This window comes from Somniosus microcephalus, chromosome 6 (assembly GCF_052327205.1).
Source record: "Somniosus microcephalus isolate GS21.2 chromosome 6, FLI_Smic_1.0, whole genome shotgun sequence".
Lineage (NCBI taxonomy): Eukaryota > Metazoa > Chordata > Chondrichthyes > Squaliformes > Somniosidae > Somniosus > Somniosus microcephalus.
The window spans coordinates 192,963,382-192,978,112 of record NC_140992.1 but is presented as its reverse complement, the minus strand read 5'-3'; the positions used below and the strand labels follow the sequence as shown (position 1 = coordinate 192,978,112).

General features: G+C 45.0%; 1 protein-coding gene across 2 annotated transcripts in view; it reads left to right on the top strand.

Moving 5' to 3' along the window:
- LOC147116298 (uncharacterized) overlaps nucleotides 1-14,731 on the top strand; it is a 313,953-nt gene that overhangs the window by 281,041 nt on the left and 18,181 nt on the right. Inside the window, exons 12-15 of one of the 2 annotated variants that reach the window (XM_085991139.1) lie at nucleotides 2,802-2,929; nucleotides 4,822-4,972; nucleotides 5,280-5,353; nucleotides 12,281-12,351. In XM_085991139.1, the coding sequence (XP_085847265.1) occupies nucleotides 2,802-2,929; nucleotides 4,822-4,972; nucleotides 5,280-5,353; nucleotides 12,281-12,351 (424 nt within the window). Of the gene's footprint in view, nucleotides 1-2,798; nucleotides 2,930-4,821; nucleotides 4,973-5,279; nucleotides 5,354-12,280; nucleotides 12,352-14,731 lie in introns of both variants that reach the window. The other variant, XM_085991138.1, reaches the window with a different exon arrangement.

The following is a 14,731-nucleotide window of genomic DNA, read 5'->3' as shown; positions in this document are numbered from 1 at the left end:
GCAGCACATCTTTCCACATCCAGTCCCAACCAAAGCTGGAAAAGAAGTGAATTTAAGGTGGCCACCACACATCATGTGACATCAACTACCAATGAGATTACAACATATATCCCAAGGCAGTTAACAAACAACCAATCACAATACTTTTACTAAACAAGGAATAATCACCACACTTACTAACAGCGGCTCTTGACTGGCATACCTTAGAAAAGTGACCTTTCTTGCTGCAATGACTGCAGGTCGCGTTACGAGCAGGACAAAATTTCCTATAATGGAATGCACCTCCACAGAAGAAACACTTCCTTCCAGATTGCCAAGATGCCGCTAGGGCGGGGTCGTCATCAGTGTAGGTTTCTAGGGTAGAGTTGTCATCAGCCAGGTTGGAGTCGTCATCCGTGAGGGCTTCCGCCCGAGGCCTATCGAAGGAGTCACTAAAAGTGATAGCAGCCCGTGCACGTGGTGAAAGATAGGTGTCTGCATTCCTCTTGCTAAGTCCAGAGAACATGCCTGGTCATAGGCAGCCTGTAACTTGAGGGTTTTATTCTCCAACAGCTGCTGACGTATGAAGGGAGATGCAATCCCATTAATAAAGGAATCACAAATTAACTCCTCCTGGTACTGCTCAGCTGTAACAGCTTTAAGATTACAATCCTTGCTGAGCCTGCGAAGTTTCTGAAGGAATTCAAGTGATTCCCCGGGTTGTTGTCGAGTTGTGGCCAGTAGATGCCGAGCAAAAATTTCATTTGGGGACTTGACATATAGCTGCTGTAGTTCTTGGATAGTGGCGTCATAGTCTACACAGTCTTCAATATAATCAAACACATGAGGGGATACATAATTAGCAAGTATCTCTAATTTATCAGGAACATTTTCACCACACGCCCTGAGGAAGTTGCTGAAAGTACGATACCAGTGTTTCCATACCTTAGCAGCTGTAAGTGAATTTGGGTCCAGGTCGAGACGGGTGGGTCTGAGTTTCTCCATGATGGATCGATTACTTGTCTGAGTTCCCTTCTGCGGTTCGAGTCGTAGCTGGCTGTTCCCAAAATCACCCAAAGCGTGGAGTCGATATCAAGTTGATTAAATTGACGTAATAAAACTCACTACGCACTTGGTTTGAGCGTAAATCAACTTGTTTCAGAACATGGCGGTCTAGTTGTACTTCACTAGTTCCTTGTCTTACAAAATGTCCCTGGAAAGCTGGGCCCACGCCCGAGTATTTATACTCCGTGGATGGCACCACCAGCTGGCCGTCCAGTGTTATTTCATGAGTAGTTTCTTGATGGTGAGATTTATAACAGAGGTGTAGAGGGATTGTACGTCCATGGTGAAAAGGAGACAGTTGGGGCCAGGAAACTGGAAATTATTAGTGGCATAGGGCATCAGAATAGTCGCGGATGTAGGTGGGAAGAGACTGGACAAGGGGAGAAAAGAGAGTCGAGATAGGGAGAGATAAGTTCCGTGGGGCAAGAACAGGCTAAAACGATGGGTCTACCAGGGCAGTCCTGTTTGTGGATCTTGGGAAGGAGGTAGAAGCGGGCTGTGCGGGGTTGGGGAACTATGAGGTTGGCAATAAGCAGATATCTCTCCCTGTTTGCTTCTCTCTCTGTCTCCACTGTGCTTCTCTCTGTCTCCACTGTGCTTCTCTCTGTCTCCACCGTGCTTTTCTCTGCCTCCACCATCTGTGCTCTTCTCTGCCTCCACCGTCTGTGCTCTTCTCTGCCTCCACCGTCTGTGCTCTTCTCTGCCTCCATCGTCTGTGCTCTGCCTCCACCGTCTGTGCTCTTCTCTGCCTCCACCGTCTGTGCTCTTCTCTGCCTCCACCGTCTGTGCTCTTCTCTGCCTCCATCGTCTGTGCTCTTCTCTGCCTCCATCGTCTGTGCTCTGCCTCCACCGTCTGTGCTCTTCTCTGCCTCCATCGTCTGTGCTCTTCTCTGCCTCCATCGTCTGTGCTCTGCCTCCACCGTCTGTGCTCTTCTCTGCCTCCATCGTCTGTGCTCTTCTCTGCCTCCACCATCTGTGCTCTTCTCTGCCTTCACCGTCTGTGCTCTTCTCTGCCTTCACCGTCTGTGCTCTTCTCTGCCTTCACCGTCTGTGCTCTTCTCTGCCTTCACCGTCTGTGCTTTTCTCTGTCTCCACCGTCTGTGCTTCTCTCTCTGTCTCCACCGTCTGCGCTGCTCTCTCTCTCTCTCTCTTCCCCCCCCACCCCCATCTGTGCTTTGCTTTTGCTCCCCTGACCCTCATCTGTGCTTCTTTGTCTCCACTGTTTGTACTGCTCTCTCTTTCTCCATTGTTTGTGCTGCTCTCTCTGTCTCCACTGTCTGTGCTGCTCTCTCTCTCTCTCTCTCTTCCCCCTCCACCCCCATCTGTGCTTCGCTCTTGCTCCCCTGACCCTCATCTGTGCTTCTTTGTCTCCACTGTTTGTACTGCTCTCTTTCTCCATTGTTTGTGCTGCTCTCTCTGTCTCCACTGTCTGTGCTGCTCTCTCTCTCTCTCGCTCTTCCCCCCCCACCCCCATCTGTGCTTCGCTCTTGCTCCCCTGACCCTCATCTGTGCTTCTTTGTCTCCACTGTTTGTACTGCTCTCTCTTTCTCCATTGTTTGTGCTGCTCTCTCTGTCTCCACTGTCTGTGCTGCTCTCTCTCTCTCTCTTCCCCCCCACCCCCATCTGTGCTTCGCTCTTGCTCCCCTGACCCTCATCTGTGCTTCTGTCTCCCTTCAGTCTGGTATTGGTTTAACAACTGATATTTAGACAGTATACATCTATGATAATTGTATTTACCGCATGTCTCTGTGCAGCAGGTGAAAGCCCAGTGCAGTGGAACTCAGCTGCTGAAGAGTACAAGCAGATTGAGCAACAGTTTATCAAAACTATGGAGAAAGAATCAAGATTGAAAAACATCCAGTTTGAGGTGACATCTGTCCTTAAGGTACAACGTAGGGTCTCCCCCCTCACTTTCTTTCATCCCCCCCTGAAGATGCTGGCATTTTGTTCCTCCTGTCTTGCAGTGTTTCACCCAAAAAGGTTCACGTGTGTGCCTAGACAATGAGTGTCAGCAGGCTGTTACACATGCATAGGCCGGAATTTTCTTTACCTTGGCGGGTCCAGTGCGGCCAGTGTCAATGGTGGGTCGCGAACCCACTGCTGGCTCCATCCCACTGTAGAAAATTAACTTACCTTAATGGGGGCCTATTAAGCCCGCCCAGCGCGTTACCCGGCCCAATGAGATGGAGCGGGTCTGGTGACGTCATTCATGATGCGTTTTCAATTGGGATCCTCAAAGGGTCCATGGCCACATTAAATTTGAAGTTTAATCTAACATTGTGGGTGTTGAATTTTACTCTACAATAATATAATAAAAGTTATATATGAGTGACAAAAAATGATTTAAATAATATTCTCCAAGTAATATGATGCCATCTACAAATACAATCAAGAACATAATGAAAAAAGTACATTCATTGGGAAGTTATTGGTGCTTTAGTCACAAATCTGTAGACTTTTGTATCAGTAAGTGGTACAACTAAAAGATGTGTGTGTATAGGTAATACATAAAATTAAGCAGATTTTAAATGTAATTGTAAAGGGGTGGATTTACAATCTTGTGCAAGTTCAGCGGAAGAGCTGCGGAAGCCCTGACAAACAGTGTAAGTGATGCTTACAATGTGTTTCTGGGATTTCTGCAGCTCTTCCGTTGAAGATAACAATGGACAAGTGAGAGAACCTCTGCAGAAATTCACCCTAAAGTCTCAGACTGAAAAATTAAATTAGTTATATTCAGGGACTGAAAGCAAATTGAACCATGGAATGAGTGATGAGAATGAAATTGTTACAGTTGATGACTTGATTTAATATGTAACTGGACAATCGCTGTATACTGTGAGAAAAACCTGACCAGAAACAACACAAAAATTTATTTAAATGGTATGTGTCATTTTTTATAGTACAGATTAATTCACTGCAATTACAGTTCAGTTGGAAGGCAACAGCCGAAAATGGTCAGTGGAAGAAAATGTATTTCCCTCACCATCCAGGGTAACACTTGAATCCCTTCAGGAATTTCTGAATTAAAATTTACCAATAGCTTTTCAAGTAGAACAGAATCTCCATCAATCTGTTAGCTGATGTAATCAACATATTTTTATTTTGGTTTGTTTTGCATGCTGCCACGGAACCACGCCTCAGGTTGACAGACGTGGTTCCCGAGCTGTGTGAATCCCATGGCCATGCAGGGAAATTTAAAAAGTAAGTGAAAAAAGGCTCAACTACCTGATAATGATCTCAATTGGGTCCCCCGCCGCTGCCGGTTGAGTTGGCTCCACGATGACAGACGTGCCTGGGGGAAAGGCAGTTGGGAGCAAGATGGCAGCAGGTTCCCGATCCGCTGTCAAAAATAACTTTCCCACCCGACCGGCCACCAATCACACCCGCTACCACCCTGGAAAATTCAGCCCATATACTTTCCAGTAAGAGCAGGATCCCTGGGTGATTTTTCTCCTTCCTAACCCAAGGGCATTCTTGTTCTTACCCACTATCTACACATGCATATGTATTTTCCAGCAGAGAATCCCTGAATAGCAATTAGGAGTACATTCCTTGACCAAGTGAATGATGCTGAGGCCAGTGTCCCAATGTCACTGTGATTGAGCTCAACTAATGCAGGACTGAGCATGGATTGAAGGTGGGACATTCCTGTTTTGTATGGCTCAGTATCACACCATATGATGTATTTAGCCCCTGACCTATTAGAGGAAGCAAACTTTTGTAATCTTGAAAAATTAATTGATGTGGACATAATTACTGTCTTGTTCCTCCTTGCAGGCAAATCTGCCTAAGGATACTCAGTGGATGGTTGAAGGCTGCATGAACAGCATGCTGGAGCCTATGTATAGAACCACCATGTATTACTGTGGGGGTCTGGACTGTGTAGAGCGACTCCAGCACATAATAGAGAAAGGTTTCTCGAAGGAAGGTTAGTATGTGAATTTGAAACTGCACAATGAGGGCAATATGCTGCAGAAAGTAGAGGAAATTGCTGTCCAGTGGGTAAGCTAGCATCCCCTCATGGTTGATGAGCCTTGTGATCTGGACATCATAGAACCTGTTTTTAAAATAAGGAATGTTGTCGGAGCGTCAAGTGTCATTAGTCATTGGTACTGAGGCAAGCCATGATCTAATTGAATTTGTGGGGCTGAATTACCTACTCCTGTTCCTATATTCTTGCTCTGTGGGTACCTTTTAATGCAGTAGATCTCATAGATAATCTTTTACTGTTATAGATTTTAACGATGGGATCTATGGCCAGGGACTCTACTTTTCTCCCAATGCCTGCACTGCCTATATGTTCTCAGTGGTAAGTTATAGCTTGATTTTATTACTGAAATGCCCTCTATTTCTGTTTGTGTGTTACTGGGTCTGTGATTGAATCTGATAAGATGAATTGGTAGTTAAGTACAAATAAAAACTAATGGAGCTTTATGTTTCTGAGAGCTAGTAATTGTCCAGATCAGATTTTACCATTAATTATGACTTCTGTATGTGAATTTTAGTGAGAAATATTAGTGCTGGGAATGGAACACTCAATGACTGCATCAATCACTCCTAGATACACAGTAAAATTACCACTACTCTATCCAATAAGTTGCCGCAGTCTCAACCTAAGAAAAACATCACTAACATTTATATATTTCCCTCTCTGAGCGTTTGCCTCTAGTGCCAAATTAAAGGCAGTTTTGTGTCATGGGCCTATGTCCACTAGGAGTTAGGCTTGAGACTGCTGTAACATGTTGGGACTTTTACCTATATGGCCTGGAAGGTTATGATGTTGCTATGAGGTTTAGATTTGGTTTACAAATGTTTAACTCCCAGAGATGCAATTTTTTTTTTTGTTGTCCTAAGGTGAAGGCCTGTTTGATTGGAAGTATTAATAAGCTATCCCGAAGAGAAATGTTACAGACATCAGATTGTTTACCTTTGCATGTTACAATGAGGTTCATTAAGGTTTAGTTCTGGGTATATTAGTCATGATGATAAAATAGTTTTCATTCAATATGCCCAGCAGAGGGCTTGGCTGAACAAGACATACTTGTGCTGCAAGCTCCTACATCAGGGGTGACATTTCATTCAAGGTTGTAACTTTGACTGACAGCTTGGTGGGCTAATTTTCCAGACGCAGAGTTGAGGGAGGTGTCAGAATATCTCTTCCTTCCCTCCTCCATTCTCCCCCCTCTTCACCCCTCCACCCAGAAACACACACAGACTCCATACTGCTTGTTACCTAATTAATTTTTTTTTTTATTCGTTTATGGGATGTGGGCATCGCTGGCAAGGGGCCAGCACTTATTGCCCTCCCTAATTGTCCTCAAGAAGGTGGTGGTGAGCCACCGCCTTGAACCGCTGCAGTCCATGTGGTGAAGGTACTCCCACAGTGCTGTTAGGGAGGGAGTTCCAGGATTTTGACCCAGCGATGATGAAGAAATGGCGATATACTTCTAAGTCAGGATGGTGTGTGACTTGGAGGGGAACTTGGAGGTGGTGGTGTTCCCATGCGCCTGCTGTCCTTGTCCTTCTAGATGGAAGAGGTCGTGGGTTTGGGAGGTGCTGCCAAAGAAGCCTTGGCGAGTTGCTGCAGTGCATCTTGTAGATGGTACACACTGCAGCCATGGTACACCGGTGGTGGAGGGAGTGAATGTTAAGGGTGGTGGATGGGGTGCCAATCAAGCGGGCAGCTTTGTCCTGGATGGTGTCGAGCTTCTTGAGTGTTGTTGGAGCTGCACTCATCCAGGCAAGTGGGGCGTATTCCATCACACTCCTGAATTGTGCCTTGTAGATGGTGGAAAGGCTTTGGGGAGTCAGGAGGTGAGACACTCGCCTTGGAATACCTAGTCGCTGACCTGCTCTTGTTGCCACAGTATTTATGTGGCTGGTCCAGTTAACTTTCTGGTCAATGGTGACCCCCAGGATGTTGTTGATGGGGGATTTGGTGATGGTAATGCTGTTGAACGTCAAGGAGCGGTGGTTAGACTCTTGCTTGTTGGAGATAGTCATTGCCTGGCACTTGCGTGGCGCGAATGTTACCAGCCTCTTATCAGTCCAAGCCTGAACGTCGTCTAGGTCTTGTTGCATGCGGGCATGGACGGCTTCATTATCTGAGGAGTTGTGAATGGCACTGAACACTGCAGTCATCAGTGAACATCCCCATTTCTGATCTTATGTTGGAGGGAAGGTCATTTATGTAACAGCTGAAGATGGTTGGGCCTAGGACACTGCTCTGAGGAACTCCTGCAGCAATGTCCTGGGGCTGTGATGATTGACCTTCAACCACCACAACCGTCTTCCTTTGTGCTAGGTATTACTACAGCCAGTGGAGAGTTTTCCCCCTGATTCCCATTGACTTCAGTTTTACTAGGGCTCCTTGATGCCACACTCGGTCAAATGCTGCCTTGATGTCAAGGGCAGTCACTCTCGCCTCACCTCTGGAATTCAGCTCCTTTGTCCATGTTTGGACCAAGGCTGTAATGAGGTCGGGAGCCGAATGGTCTTGGCTGAACCCAAACTGGGCGTCAGTGAGCAGGTTATTGTGAGTAAGTGCCGCTTGATAGCACTGTCGATGACACCTTCCATCACTTCACAGATGATTGAGAGTAGACTGATGGGGCGGTAATTGGCCGAATTGGATTTGTTCTGCTTTTTGTGGACAGGACATACCTGGGCAATTTTCCACATGGTCGGACAGATGCCAGTGTTGGAGCTGTACTGGAACAGCTAAATTAGCTTAAGGACAGTTAGCTTGAAAGTGAGTTTTGCCTAGAGTCGTGACAGTGTCATGTATATATTTTTATGGTACAAGGGGTGATAGAAAATTGGTGAATCCTGCTGTGAAACCTGTATTTAGTGCATTCATAATTTTTTTGTTAAATAAACCAATTTGTTGGGTTATAATCATGTCGGCCTTCTGTAAAAACAGGAGAATGCATGTGGCAGCAGTGCAAGGCCATCTTTTCTGACACTGACTTGCTACGTGTTGGATGATCGTATTGGCACTCACTGCCCTGGCCATCTCCTGCTGTTGTGGTACTCTTCTTGGATGAGCTGTCCCCTTTAAACTGCGCGAGTCCTTTAAATCATATAGCATCATAGTAATTCCTGCCCTCCAAATGATGTCCCAATCAATGACATTCAGAACAGTGGGAGCTTGTTGCTGTTACTAAATTTAGGCTGCCCCCTGAAAGTGTGATGGGGTCAACCCAGATCTCATGAGGCAGGCACAAATCGCACTCAGGATTTCACCCAATCAGAAAATCCAGGCTGGAGTTTAAGACATGTTTCACCCAGGGACAGAGAATGGGCTATTGTAATACCATTTTTTTAGCCCTATTTGATTTGTCCTAGTTGTGCAGCAGGATGTTCTGATCCAGACCATTTTTGGGTGATCAGATTCCTCCTCATGCCAAATCTGATTGTTTTAGCAATCACTCAACAGATAGGCTGTCCTATTTTTAGGCACCAAAGCCACTCAGCACTCCTATTTTTAGGCACCAAAGCCACTCAGCACGCCTATTTTTAGGCACCAAAGCCATTCCCATTTTAAAGCCTCATACCATCTGTGTTAGTGTTTTCAAACTAGGTTATCATGGATTCCGCACACCTGTAACTGCATGCAGATATCGATGTGTTCTGGGCTGGAAGGGGGTCCTGCAAAATGCACGTAGTTTTAACTGCTTGCAGGCATGGGTGTGGTCTCAAATGAAAGTGAGGGTCCTATAGAAAGCACACACTTATAATTGCATGCAGAATGTGATGCAGTTTGGGAGGAATTCTACGGCTATTGCTCTGTATCTATCCAGTACTAAATTTTCCTAGCTAGCAGAGCTCCGTGTCACTGTCCAAGAATCAAAAGAAGCCAATCTACAAGATGTCCACCCAATGATGACCCTGTAGCTGATGTCCGCTCTCTCCTGAGAAACAAAAAGATGGCCCTGCATTGCATTGGAGAAAATGGCAGAAACTACAAGTACCTCCTAGACCATGTTGTGATTCGGGCTTCTCCATATATTTTTTCTTGCGTCCCACATAAAGCCAGCTCCCATAGGCAAGCCCTCTTAGTAACTGAAATGACACCTTGGGGGAATTTTAACCCCCAAAAATGGGCGGGTTGGGGTTGGTTGCAGGGTTAAAGAGTTAGAAATCTGAACCCTGACTCTAACCCACTCTCTTCCGTTTTTAATGGGGGTGGGCAGCCATCCCGCTCGCAGGCGACGTGTTGGCATTAAAAAAATTATAATGAGGCTCGTTTCCTCATGGTGATCCACCATTTTAAATTTAACTGTGGGCAGGCAGGCAGGTTTCCCCGGCCCATCTGATAGCCCCCCCCGACCTCCGCCCACTCCCGCCACCCATGAGGTCTCTGATCCCCGATCTCTGATTTCCACCCCCACCACCACCCCCCCCCCCGCCCCCCCCAGCCTTCGATCAGTGATTTTAAATGCTAATTAGGCCCTGCTGTTGAATTTGGCAGGGCCTGCAGGAAACCAGTTCTCCCAGGTTTTCCAACTGCATTGCAGCACTGCCCCACACCCTGCTCCCTACCCACCTCCAAATTAAAATTCCAGCCCTTTTGTCCAAAGTAATCTAGGATAGTATGCCCTTGGTGAAGAATTGATCTATTTATTGTCTAGATTATGACTTATGTGCTGCATCACTTCAGAAAATGATTAATATCAGTCACACCAGACATGTTCAGAACAAACTAAACAGGGTTGTTAAGGGATAGTCATTTACAGAAGCAAATAGTAACGGCGAGTTGTTGAAGTCAGTCCAAATAGCACAGCAGATTTGACCCATTTCATGAAAGGGTTAAGCAAACAAACTCGTCATCAAGTTCCTTTGAATGGCAAACAAAGGTTAGACAAACACCTATCAAAAGGACTCGCCATCCAATCCCTATCAATTACAGTCTTCCTCAAAAATACAGAGGTATTCCTATCTTGCCTCCACATATGTTACAGCTAAGTTAAAAGCAAAACTAACTCGTGTTAGAAGTGCCCGATCCTTTCCCCATAAAACATCTTTGAATTACAATCTTGACCTTGAGAAGTAAGTTTGCGTGACAGACACTTTAAGAACAGCAAATTCCATAATACATGCACAAAGGTATGCTGATGGTCACCTGTGGTGTTTGATGAGTGCGATCTTTACTAGGGTTGTCCCAATTAGATAGACTTTCATCTTTTCCAGCACTTAGGTGTGTTCGATGATTATTTTCCTAGTGTATGCTAGTAATCAGTAATATTGGCATGACTGGCCTGATATACTTAAAACAGAGCCACAAGAAGCCATTTTCTACTGTGGAGTTTTGAAACTTAAAGGAGCCTGTTTTTAAAATGATAAATGCAGTACAGAGAGGAAATCCATAAGCTAAGAATTAAAATACACTATTTTTGTCACATCATGTTCAACACATACCCGCTCTAAAGTGAGAAAGTTGGATTTCAGGGTAATCCACATCTCTGCCAAAATGATATAGGTTTTTGTTCAGGCCAGAGTGGGATAAATCAGTGGGCATAATATGGTGTAACCAATTGGAAAAATGAGCAGAGGTCCATTATGCCATATTTCCACCTATTTAGTGACCCATCCAACTTTCCAGTCGGATTTATACTGGAGCCAGAAGTGTGTGTTTATTTGCAGATACAGGTAATTATACTGTATTAAGGTTAGCTCTTGATGACATTTAGACACCTGAGCAATTTCCTAGTGTTCACACTGGTATCGTGCTCAGTCACCTAAAATGGACATTCAGGGCTGGTAGGATGTGTTATTTACAGGTGCATTTAAAGAGTCCTATATTTTGGTTTGTCAGTGATAATTGGGATAGTGTTTTTTGGAGGAAAGAGGAACAATGGGGGGATACCACGTTAGTCAGCCTGCAGTAGATGCAGATTGTGCCCATCTGTCTGTACCCACTCACCCACCTAACTGGCAATGACTTTGCAGACCTGGCTGCACAGGCCACAGGTCAAAAGGCAGCCAGGTTGCAGAGCTGTACCATCTGCTTCAAGGACACCTCATCTAACATGCACTATAGGGGTGCAGTGCTCATGGTTATAGCAATTAACTGCACATCATGGCCTCTTTTTCTCTACCTCCTTCTAGGCATGTTGCAGTGCTGTCCTGTGGGGGAAGTGACCTGAGTAGCAAACAACCACCTTCCTCGCGACCACCCCTCATTCTGAACCATCTCCACTTCACCAGCTATTAAACATGAGTTGGTGTGTTGCCTGGCTCCATCACTTGGTTGCAAACATGGTTTTCTTCTTCCATATTTATTGTGCAAATCACTGGGTTTTTGCCAAGAATTTTTGTTACCCAACAAACTTTGCAAAGGTTGCAATATGCATTAAGCATTCTTAGTGCCTTTGTAATTGCTAATATATTTTGCAGCTTCTTGTCGTAAAGTTAAGCATCCAAGTAGTTCCTTAAGGGCTACCTCCCCATGTGGGCACCTAATTTGAGCTGAGAGCTCATCCACACTATGTAAATGAAGCTGACTCTGCAAAATCAGATGGGGTCAGCACATGAATGATTCAGTGCGTGCTATTAACGCACTGCCCGATAATGCCTGTTCAGAGGCCTAACTGGAAAATCTACCACATTGTGGATCTGATTTATAACCTGTGCTGTGATACAGGAATTGTCTTGTTTTACCTACCATGCATTGCAGTTTTATATTCCATAAAAATGATCTCAATGAAACAAAGTAATATTCTCTGCTGTTGGAAAATCTCAAATTAAAAAAATTTATCTCTCAGGATTGTGCACAATCCCCATTTAACGAGTGTTTGGAAACTAGAACCATTCTACACGGGAAAGGGAAGTAGGCTAGCTACTGAGGTAGTGTGATAGGATATAGAACAAACTCTGAATTGAACTCCACTGATGTTGGTCACCATATGGACAGCCATACTCGGTAATCCTGTAATATCATTACATATTTATCTGCTCAGCATGAATGTATTTATACACTGGTGTCATTCAGTTCTGGGATTGACGTAAAGCCACCTTCTTAACTGGTCAATGATGTGACTGAGGCAGTAAAGCAGCTTTGTCGCTGAAAGTGCCTTGTGCGCAAGGGTCCTTGCCATTAGATTGAAAAACATACTGCCCCAGGATATCATAGCTGTCAGACTGAAGACTTGATTTGCATAGAAATACTTTACTTAGTCATATCATTGGATTAATTGTAAGTGATTTCACAGCACCAGTTTGTTTCTGTCCACAGCCCAGCTTGATACTAGTGGCAAATGTGTGCATCGGAAAGGCAGAAACTGTGATGACTAAAAACAGAGAAAGGTACCAACTACATGATAGCATCTGTAAGACATTCAGCTGTACTGAGATACTAAAGGGTACAGGGACAGACCATATAATAATAATAATTCAACTTTATTGTCATTGTACAATGCACAAGTACATGAACAACGAAATGTGATCTTGCAAGCTCCCATGAGTCCAGTACAAATAACATTAACATTAAACGTAAATAGCACCGTCCTGGGAGAAGCAAAGCCCGCTGCGTCTGTGCGTGCCGCCATTCCATTTCCACCATTCCTCCTGTCCGACAATCTTCAGCCCAACGCCCGGGCCTGCTCACCAGCCGCCCCTCCCGGGGCTCCTTCCGTGACCTTCTCACCAACCGCCCCTCCTCGGGGCTCCTTCCGTGACCTTCTGCACCTGGTCTTCCCTAATGGTCACCCCTCCAGGTACTAACCAGGCCTGGCTCTGCTTAGCTTCCAAGCCTTGCCAGTGACCCTGTCCCTAGTCCCAGGAACAGGGAACATTGTACTAAGATACTCAAAAGTATAAAAATAGACCATGTGCAGAACTTTATTATACTGAGATACTCGAGGTACTGAGAGCATGTACACAGTGTTTTACATTAATATTATTGTACTAAAATCCACAGGGTACAGAGGCAGATCATGTGCACAGTGTACTGAGACACTGAAGAATAGAGACAGTGGGCCCAATATGCAGGGGAAGGGAGCAGGGGAAGAGTGTTTGGTGGGGGAGGGAATGGACTCCCGGGAAGGCGGAGGTCCTGCCATTTTTAATTTTTCCTATTTCCTCCCTTTATACTGGCCGCAGGTCAGGTACTAATGGCGCCCATATAAACTGGGTGGTCACACCTGCTGGACTGTGTCTGAAATCCACAAATCCTTAGAGAGAGTTTAGGTTATTACTGCCAATTTGACTTTTGGGCAATTAAGAGACTGCTATTTAAATGTTTGTGGTCTCCTCTACATTGGGGAGACCAAACGCAGATTGGGTGACCGCTTTGCGGAACACCTCCGTTCAGTCCGTAAGGGTGACCCCAAGCTTCCGGTCGCCTGTCATTTCAATTCACCGTTCCATTCCCACTCAGACCTCACCATCTGTGGCCTCTTGCATTGTTCCACGGAAGCTCAGCGTAAGCTCGAGGAACAGCACCTCATCTTCCGATTAGGCACTTTACAGCCTTCCGGACTCAATATTGAGTTCAACAATTTCAGATCATAACCTCAGCCCCTATATATTTTTATTTTTTATCCACACTTTTGGTTTGTGCCTTTTCCTTTTTGTTCTCTCTCTCCCACATGACAGCTGTTTTTCACTCTGCCAGCACATTTCACACTTCATCTAGAGCCATTGTCTGTTTCTTTACCTGTCCTATTACCATCTCGTCTCACCTTGAATATCTCTTAATGTCTCTTCTTTCATCCCCTCCCCCATTTCCCAGCCCCCAAACTGCCTTTTAATCTGTTTAATTTCCTGCCTTTTTTTTCTCAGTTCTGAAGAAAGGTTTTGATCTGAAACGTTGACTCTGTTTCTCTCCACGGATGTTGCCTGGCCGCTGAGTTTTACCAGCGTTTTCTGTTGTTATTTCGGATTTCCAGCATCCGCAGTATTTTGTTATAGTATTCCATCAGTGTTCAGCTAGCTTGCGGCGAACATCTGCAATTGTACCATCCACACTTATCACGGGTACTCACTTATATCAGGCAAATGGCGCTAATCATTTGCCATTACCATTGAGGTCAATTACAAAGGCGTTGCCATTGAGCGTGCCAGCTATTTCGGGCATATGGAAGGTGGAAGCTTTATCATGTTAATGTTCGCAAGTTGCCACCAGCCCTTTTAATGCTTTTGAATTTATTAGCTCTATAACAAAGACATGCAACATTTATTTGAATTACTCTGATATGTTGTTGTGGCAAATCAAGTCCGCATGGAACTCCAGAGCAATAGGGTAGAGAGAAACTATTTCCTCTGGTGAGGGAGTCCAGAACAAGGGGACATAACCTTAAAATTAGAGCTAGGCCATTCCAGAGTGATGTCAGGAAGCACTTCTTCAGATAAAGGATTGTGGAAATCTGGAACTCTCTTCCCCAAAAAGCAATTGAGGATGGGGGGTCAGCTGAAAATGTCAAAACTCACATTGATAGATTTTTTTTCAGCAAGGGTATTAATAAATACGGAACCAAGGCGGGTAATGGAGTTGAGATACAGACCAGCCCTGGAACAGACTCGAGGCTGAATGGCTTACTCCTGTTCTTATATTCCTAACAATGGGGAGAATCACAATGATCCAGAGGTGGAAACGGGAGAAAATCCCAGATTTTGTTTTTTTTAAACATTATGCAGCAGTTTCACCGTCCACTTCATATAGCGGGCAAATCGCGTTAATATCAAC